The following is a 9,167-nucleotide window of genomic DNA, read 5'->3' as shown; positions in this document are numbered from 1 at the left end:
AGTGTTTCGATCACTCAACAATACCTGACACGATATCTGAGCTCCTGTTACTATAATAGAATTACCTAATTAGAAGAATGTTTGACCAAGGATTGTACGATCTAGAAGTAGGACAGATGACGTAAACCTGAGCAGGTGGCAATGAGAATATTCTGCTCTGGAAGAAGTGTTGTTACTGATGCTGGTGTTTTTCTTATGGAGACAGAAAACACAGAAGGACAAAATACTGCCTTAGTTTAAGATCTTAATAAAATAACTCTTTGAAGATTTGACAGATTGAATTTTATCCCCTGATTTAACATTTATTAAAATACATGAATATTTAATAACTGGTTTATGACACTGTAATGCAGTTGAAATATGTGCACATTTGTGCATCTGTAGCAACCTATTTTATATTATTGCAGCAGTGTTTTCATATATCGCCATTCTTTTCATGTCTATATGTCAGTTTTCTTCATTTCATAGTTGCTGCTGAATACATTAACAAACACACATCTATTAACGACAACATGCTGTGTTTATTAAATGCCGATATACTGATTATAAATGCTAAATAGGTTGCGGCACAACCACACAACAAGATAAACTGAGCGACAGAAGAAGGATTCATCTTCCAGACAAGAACAACAGAAACACAATAGCTGCTGTTTTGACAGTAATAAACAGAACTACAGTACAGAGACTGTTCAAGAAAGAAACATCAAGCGTCACAGTTTAGAGGATTTCATTGCAAAAAGTATTTAACTTTCCTTCCTCTGGTGTCTTGACAGCATGTTTCTGGAAATACTGTGTGACCAACTAGAGCACAGCGGCCGGACGTTTGGCGTGATTTCAGCTCGGCCGGGTTGGAAACACTCCCACTCTCCATCGTCATTTTTGTTTCCCATCAGACTGTTTATTTATCGTCTATACTGGCTGAACAGAAGATATATTTTTGAAGCTGTAAAATGGTCTTTTTTGTGGCTGAAAATAAACTTGAATATGAGAAATGCCATCTGTGTGACCTGGTTTAAGTTGTGATGCCTTGAAGGTAAAGATGTTTTTACTGTGCCAAAGCAAAGAAAGGACAATGAAATCACATTGAAATCAAGACTGTAGTATTTTTATTAGTGTGTCAGTGAGAAAATTTCAACCTATCAAACCTCATTTGTACAGAGTAAAATACAGGCGTGTCTTCTGCATAAAAATGAACTGTTTCTGCAGCTGCTGCTACTACTAACACAATCATATATGTTATAATGTAGGTGTTTAGATTGCAAAAAGAAGAGAAAAAATATCTGTATTTACACTATAAACAACAACTCTGCTAAATAATAATCAACAGTTAATTGCACATTTGGCCTTTAGTTGTCTGTGAGTGACTATGGATAAACAGTCAGTATGTACAACCAACAGAACATTTGACTTCAGCACATACAGTTTTACTGCAACACCAGCTCATGATTTTTAAAGGCGGAGTCTACGATTCTTCAGAAATCTACAGAGCCATGACCGTGTATAAGCACCACATTCTTTTCAGCACACACACAAAATGGACAGATGTTCATTGAATTTGACAAAAAACAAAAAGTGTATCAAATTAGAATGGCAAACTCCACCTTTACAGTGTAATAGTGTCTGATTCACTGCCGTGGTTTATTGTTGTAGGTTGTAGCGGCCTCTATAGATCACCATCTCTCCACGCACGATTAAACTGACAGTAAAAAATCGGACATTAGCTGCAGGGAACGAAAAATGTATTATCTCTTGTTGGCCACGCTGAAGTAAGCCTTCTCGATTTCAATGTCGGCCGGACACGTCTGTTTGAACTCCTCTCTCTCGTAGGCATTTTGAAGGTATCTCCACACGCCTGTGAACTCGGCGGGAATGTCGAAGTCGCAGTATTTCTTGGCAGCAACCTGATATAAACAGAGAGGAAGATCAAAATTAGGCATTCTGAGTCGGTATACTCAGTGTACCGATAAAGACCAAAGGTAGAAGACACTCAGATCATTTAGTTAAAAAGCACAAACACAACAATGTACTTTTCTTGTGCTCCAGATAAAAAGGAACTCTGCATCTACAGTGTGTGAGTCTCACTGCTAGAAATTGGAGTCAAAAGTTCCAAAATTAAATGCCAATAAAAACGCATACTGTTGCCTGATATTACACTGTTTTATGTACTTTGCAGCAAGGAATAATATTTTATGCTAATTACCGCCTCTAAAATCCTGATCTGTTGTCGAAATAGTAACTACAGCTGTCATATAAATAACATTTTACTGACAGTTTCAATATTTCTTCTTTACATAGTGGCAGAAAGTATAGCGCTAAAAATTCAAACTGCAAAAATGCTCCTGCAAGTTATTAATGTAAGCACTTTCAGTAAATTGTACAAAAAGTATCAAACGCAAAGGTATTTATTTTACAGAAAATTGCCCCTGTGACTGATAGTTTCCTTTTTATATCACATTATTACATTGTTAATCTGGATACATCACTGTGTAAGCAGCAGCTAACTGGTTTAGCTGACTGGAGTGCAGCTTGTATTCATTTCTGTGTTATATTTTCTGTACAGTTCAGCAGTGAAGTCCAGTGATTGAGGTGTTGGGCTTCTCCAAAGAGTCACAAGATAAATCTGTGAGGTTTTATTGATATGGAAAAGAAGAAATAACAGACTAAATGAATTTTTCTAGTTTTTTTGAAAAATATTGGGAAACGTCAGCTCTTTGATCCTTGAACATTTATTTAAATGAAACCAACAGAAAAATTAGAGGTGAAATCTCTCTTTAGGGGAAATTTGAGCAACTCAAAAAAGTCAAAAGGGTTGAAAACCACTGATTTAATTCTTCAGAATAGATTGCATTTTCTAAGTTCAACATTTTTGTATGTAAAATATTGATGTGAGAAGTAACTATTAAATTAGCTGTGTATGTGGCCACAGAGTATTTCTATCTGAAATCCAGAAAGCACCTCAAAGTATTTGAGTTCTTAGATCTTAGTATTTTGCAACACTGCTAGATAATCATATATTTATATAATCCGACAGTAGATCTGTCTATCATTCAGGCCATGCATTTCTGTCCTCAGTGGTGTTATTTTGCACACAGAGACTCATCTGCCGTCTAATCCAGTTTAGATGATCAGGTGTTACATGTATTTTTCTTCTTTTCTACCTCTAAATAACCACATGCGCTTGTTTTCTAGGTTTTGTGCATCAGTAAGAAGACTGTCTCACCCTGATAACGTGCAGTTTGGGCAGCAGGTTGCAGTCAGCTAAGGTGAGGCGATCACCGTCCAGAAACTTCCTCTTGGACACAGTGATGGTTTCTGTGGAGTTGTGGTCGATCTCCTCGGGGAGGGGGGAGTTCAGGTAGATGTCCAGGCGTTTAAACTCCCGCAGCAGATTTTTCTGTTGGACTGAAGAGTCAGAAACACAACCTATATCAGTAAATGCCCAGAGTGTATTATTACAACTTGTACGTTATATATGTGCTTCTTTTTTTTGTGCTGCTTAATGCGTGAACTCATTTTCTTCATCTTGTACTTGTAACACCTACATTAATTTAACTTATGCAGTCACTTGTTACTTTGTAGATGATCTCACTTGATGATAGCCTATGAAAGGCTTATGAAATACAATGGTTTGCACGAGTTTAACAAACAGAATATATTGTTGGTGAAAATCAGTTTAATCTCCACCAGTCACAACATGAAGCACATAAATGCATCACTAATAATAATCCAATAATATGTAGATAATAATGCAAGGAACCGTTTTTGTCAAATAAGAATACCCATTGTGCAGAAGAATAATCCCTCACTGAAATTTTGTTTAATTATGCAAATTATTGCATATAATCTACCTAATGCAAAAAACTCAAGTGCAATTCATTCATGTAAATATTATTACATTTGTGTTCTTAGTATCCTTGTGTTCTTCTGTTTTTCTTACTTATATTGTATATACAGTGTATACACCTCTTTAATTTATAGCTGTGTTTTATTGTTTTTCTTACTGTAACTATGCTGCTGTAACATTGCAGATTTCCCCTTGTGGGACTAATAAAGGATATTCTATTTTATTCTAATCTAATCTAATCTAATCTAATCTAATCTAATCTATTCTATTCTATTCTATTCTATTCTATTCTATTCTATTCTATTCTATTCTATCTCTTTTTATCCCCTCAGAAAATATGTCAACAGCCAAGGAAAAAAATCTGAGTTTTCTATATTTTTATGAGCAAAAAAATACTTTGAGAAAACAGACTTTCAACATATGCATTGTAAATTCTAGATTTTGTTATGCTGATAGGTAAAATCTTTAATAAACATCACCACACGTAAAACTGGCCCAGTTGATCACTTACATTAAGACAGTTTTTTTAAACTGAAAATATCTAATTCAATGTTCAGTAATTAAATACACAAACTTTCATAACATAAACACTTAAATGTATAATTTGGCTGTTCTCTTTGCACTAGTCTGAAAGACTAAAGAGGTTTTATGGGAGCAACAAAGGCCAATATCTCAAAAATTGATCTGTGGATTAACAAAAAATATATTTGCTGCTGTGTTTTTCTATATCAGTTTTATATTCTGCAGCTTAATCTCCAACAAAACAACATATTTTGGAGGATCACATATTTTGTGGATATAATCGTCACCTACAATGTAGCCATAGCTGTCAGATAAACACAACTATATTGTATAAACTATAAATATATTTAAAGTAAAGTACAGGAACCTCAACATTGTGCTCAAGTGCAGCACCATTTTTATTTTTAGGTCACATCCACATGCACGGCTACATGTTCAACAAATCACAAGAGCCAAACTTACACGAGTTATTTGGGCTGTTCTTGATGAAAGCAGAGAACTTTGCAAAAATGTCAGCACCCACGTCAAAGGACTCTTTGTTTAGCGGGCTGAGATGAGGATACCTGCAGGGGAGAGAAGAAAGGAGAAGTCTGGGTTTACACTTGTTCAAAGAGAATGAGCCATCATCAAAATCACACATGACTGCTATTTGTGGAATGATAAAGCGCAACAATACCTGGGAGGAGCCAGCGTTTGTTCAAGAAACTCCTCTATTTTGATGAAGTCTGTCTTGAGGGTGCCGTTGTAGAGGAGGAAAGGAGGGTTGGTCCCAGGGGCCAGGTCTTTGAGCTCGGCTGGCTTCCTGGAGAGGACGCAGAAAGATGGAGAGGAAGGAAGGCATGAAGTTAGAGAATGTGACTACTATCTATTCCACTCTGCAATCGGGCTGCTATCAAACATGCCAAAACAGAGCGCGTGTTAGTTATCGGGACTGTCAGGATCAAATGTGGCACTCTGGATTAATGATTTCAACTCCGGGTGTTGGTTTAGTCATAAAAATACACAGCGCTGGGAGTGGTCGCCTGGTTAAAAGGCCTGGTGTGTGTGTGTGTTCTGAATCACTCAATTATCAGCATCCTTTCAAAGCTTCCTGATCTTATTTGCTTGTCAGTAATAACCCTGAGAAATGCACGTAATAAAACCTCAATTAAAGAAGGTGCTTGTTTTAAAGTGACACAGAGCTCTTTGTACGGTTTGGCTTTACGGGCACCTCCCTCTGAACTTTTGCAAGACAGAGTGAGCAACACGCCTACTGACAACTGAGAAATGGTTTGGATTACTGAAAAAAATCTCTCAATTTCTCTTTCGTTTGCTTCTTAATAGGGCTCTGTGTGAAAGTCCCCACGACCAGATGCTCAGGAAGTGTTTTTGCGAGTGGAGGGGTGCTTACTTCCTCATATCAACAGTGGTCACTGTGAACTTGACGCCTTTCAGCCACAGCACCATGAAGAGCCTCTGGCAGAAAGGGCAGTTCCCCACGTTCTCGCCATCATGCCCAGCCTGAAAAACACAAGACATCAAAATGAAATATATGACAACATGAGTCACAAACGGTCCATTTTAACTCATGAACTGCATCTCTTCTGCTGATTAGAAAGCCATTTTGGAGGTGAAAAGTGTACGTGGGATATTTAAAGGCAGTTTCCTCCATGGAGGGGAAATGCAGGCATTGTGCTGTAGTGGAAAGTAGCTGCTTCTGCTATTTTAACCACCACAACACAGTCTGGTTAAAGTCCCTCATGCCGACAGCACGTTAACGTAAAAGTAAGTGCGTGACATTTTTGTAAATTATTGTTGTTTCCCACCCAGACTGAGATAAGGGAACTAACTCTAGTCTCTTGTATGTACAGTAAATATGAATTAGGGGGAACAAGTAGTCTGTCTTTGTCAAAAGGTTACAAAATATAGCATCTTTAAAGCTCTGTAGTAAGACTGAATCACATAGAAGACCGGTTGTTGTTTTATGGGGCTTTATGTGTCGAACTATTTCTTTTTTCGGAGCAGTGATTTTCTGGAGTTTTGCCAAAGTAGCACATCCATGAAATGACAAATAGTCATTCGATACTTCGGTTCTTGTAGTTATTTAAAAAAACAAAACAAAATGATATATGTATATATTGTTAATGAGTGAGCTTTAGAGTTGCTCTTATCATAGTTTTCTTAACTTATGGCATGCAATGCTGTTTGTAGCCTTTATGCTAAGCTAAGCTAACCAGTTGCTGGCTCCACCTTCACATCTACAACACAGATATGAGAGCGATGTTCTCCGCTAACTCTCGATAAGGGAATGGAAAATTGTACTTCACAACCGGTCAAACTGTTCCTTAAAGTGCCTGAATAGAAAAGAAAAGAAAAGAAAAGAAAAGAAAAGAAAAGAAATCCTCTGTTGATCCCCAAGGAAAAATCCTGTGAAAAACGCACCAAAAAGTGACAAATGCTAACAATAAAAACAAACAGTGAGTGAAGAAATTAAGAGATTAAGAAAAAAAGTAAGAAAAGTTTACCATGTCATTCATAAAGATACATAATGCACTGTTTTGTTTTGCTTTTCACTTCACCTTGTTTCATATATCGGGAAACACTGTAACTACACTGCTGCCCTCAGATTAAACTTTCACGTACAGGAACAGTACTAAAAAAAAAACAAAAGCTGTATGTATGAGAAAAGTGCATTTATGTGACCTGACTATATGTGAGCATGTGCGTCAGTAAAGTGGGTGTGCCTAGTTGAGGCTCGAGGCCAGACGCTCTCCACGCTGCTCGCTCCTTCTGGGTGTGCGATGATAAGGTGGGCCGACTGTCTCTGGACAGAGTTCACTGATAACAGCCTGCTGTGACCCTCAGTGGGGATACAAACACCTCAACATCTGGAGCTGGTGGTATCTGGAGACGGCACCAGTCAAAAGTAGAGTTGTCCTCTGATTGATGCTGCTCTTATGGCAACATTTGTACATTTCTGGCATAGCTGAGGACTCATCAGTGAGCAGAAAACCTTCGTGTGATGGGTTTTTTTTTGCCTCTATTTTATCCTCAGAAGGAGGTGATATGAAATTTATGTTTTGTTTTGTTGACATATGATTATATAAAATAATAAAATGAGCAGAAATTTCACATATAATATATTTTTTTTAACACCATGTGGTTTTGAAGTTAAAACTAGTTGAGAAACTGAAGAAATAGACTGACCTTTATGAACAGCTCAATGCTTGGCTCCTTGTCTGAGTTCTGCCGAAGTGCCATCTTGTCCCAAAACTGTTTTGTTTACTTTTTTGAAGTCCAAGCACTGGCTCCAGGCAAAGCTTCTCCTTCAGTCACTGGTTTGGTGCTCCCAAAAATCCACAGATGAGTAGACACTAAGCTGGTAATAGTGTCCTTGAAGTAGTGCTGCTCTGGTTTCAAGTGCGGTTATGCTGCTGTGGGTATCTGAGGAAAGTCTAACACCTCACGGCTGCTTGTGTTTGTCTGAGGGCTCCTTGGAGGCTATCGCTCTGAACATACTTCACCAGTCAGGGGAGAGGGAGGATCCAGAGAAATGGGCGGGGTGCACACGCTTATATACTCAAAGTCAAACTCTATGAGGAGAGAGCTTAAAATAGGTCCTTCTGCATATTGCAATACGCAGGAACTGATAACGCAGTGACTCAAAACACATAAATTCAGACAATTCACTGGAGCTGCTCACATTCCAACAGATATGGAAGATAAAAGGCTGCACGTCATACTGAGTGCTGAGGGAAACCTGGAGACAGTAATGTAATTTTGTGGCAGAAAAGTCTCATATGTGTTGGACAGCATGTGTGTTTTGGTTCCAGGAGTGTCAGGAATACCTTAACAAGATGTTTTAGAGGTTTTTAAAGAAGAACAAATGTATGTATATCTGAATGAAAGAGTAGTAGATGGAGTTTATAAGGGGTGATTAAGGATTCATTCAAGTATTTTTCTTTTTCATGAGGATTTCTACTTTATTCTGCTCCTTTATGTCTCAGAAATAAATATTTTACTTTACTGCCACATTTATTTGAGAACTATAACTAGTTTACTTTGCAGATTATAATGCATCTAATTTTGATTTCTAGTTCTATAGCATAATCAACTATTAAACAGCATAAATGTGCAATTTTAATGACTTTTTGAGTTGTAATGTCATTCCATATAATGTAGTGTATGGCATTCCATCCATCTCAGCAGTACTTGGTGTGTGTTGTGCTAAACTGGCATACTAACATGTGATCAAGGTTTTTACCTTGTTGTTGTGTCCATATGGTGTTTTTTGTATGCTAGATGACATATTATGAGTAAAATGGAAAGTAAACACCATGGTTGAAAATTTCCCCTTAAAACTGTAGCGTACCAGTGGCATTCTCAGGAAAACAGACTCAGATTTCAAACCAATCCTGTCATCTTACAGGGTGGGACTTTCTGTATCGTTATTCTTCTTCAAAATCGGTTTCTGGCTCAAACATTTATGACTGAATTACTCCAAAATTACAACTTGCCATTGTGTTGCGTACAATACTTTGACAGTGTTTGAGCAGAGTTGTAGATGAGCTGGTGTGCTTGAGCTGCAGCGAGTAGGTGGTGTGGGGTGTGAGGAGAAAGAGGCAGAGACTTCATAGATCTGCACATTCGAGAGGAAGATGTAAAGATAAAGCTGCATCTGAGTCAGTTTAAGTCAGAACGGGACTGTTTCCATGGAAAGAACTAAATATGTAACTGTGATGCACAGAGTTGAGTTTTTCGGGGTTTAGTCAATGACAGGAGAGGGATTTAAATTAAAGTGGTGAACACTGTAAACACTCTG

At 37.7% G+C, this 9,167-nt stretch overlaps 1 protein-coding gene across 1 annotated transcript; it reads right to left on the bottom strand.

Moving 5' to 3' along the window:
- Positions 1–1,083: 1,083 nt before the first annotated feature.
- On the bottom strand, positions 1,084–7,861 carry clic2 (chloride intracellular channel 2). The gene is made up of 6 exons (XM_008275849.1): positions 7,553–7,861; positions 5,757–5,866; positions 5,043–5,168; positions 4,829–4,929; positions 3,221–3,402; positions 1,084–1,901 (listed from the first exon to the last, which is right to left on the bottom strand). The coding sequence occupies exons 1-6, from the start codon at positions 7,604–7,606 to the stop codon at positions 1,743–1,745; spliced, it is 732 nt and encodes a 243-aa protein (XP_008274071.1). The 5' UTR covers positions 7,607–7,861; the 3' UTR covers positions 1,084–1,742.
- Between the last annotated feature and the right edge of the window lie 1,306 nt (positions 7,862–9,167).

The sequence above is a fragment of the Stegastes partitus genome, unplaced genomic scaffold (assembly GCF_000690725.1).
Source record: "Stegastes partitus isolate 25-593 unplaced genomic scaffold, Stegastes_partitus-1.0.2 Scaffold2, whole genome shotgun sequence".
Taxonomy (NCBI): domain Eukaryota; kingdom Metazoa; phylum Chordata; class Actinopteri; family Pomacentridae; genus Stegastes; species Stegastes partitus.
Note: the sequence above shows the minus strand (reverse complement) of the source record. Positions and strands in the feature narration are given on the sequence as shown.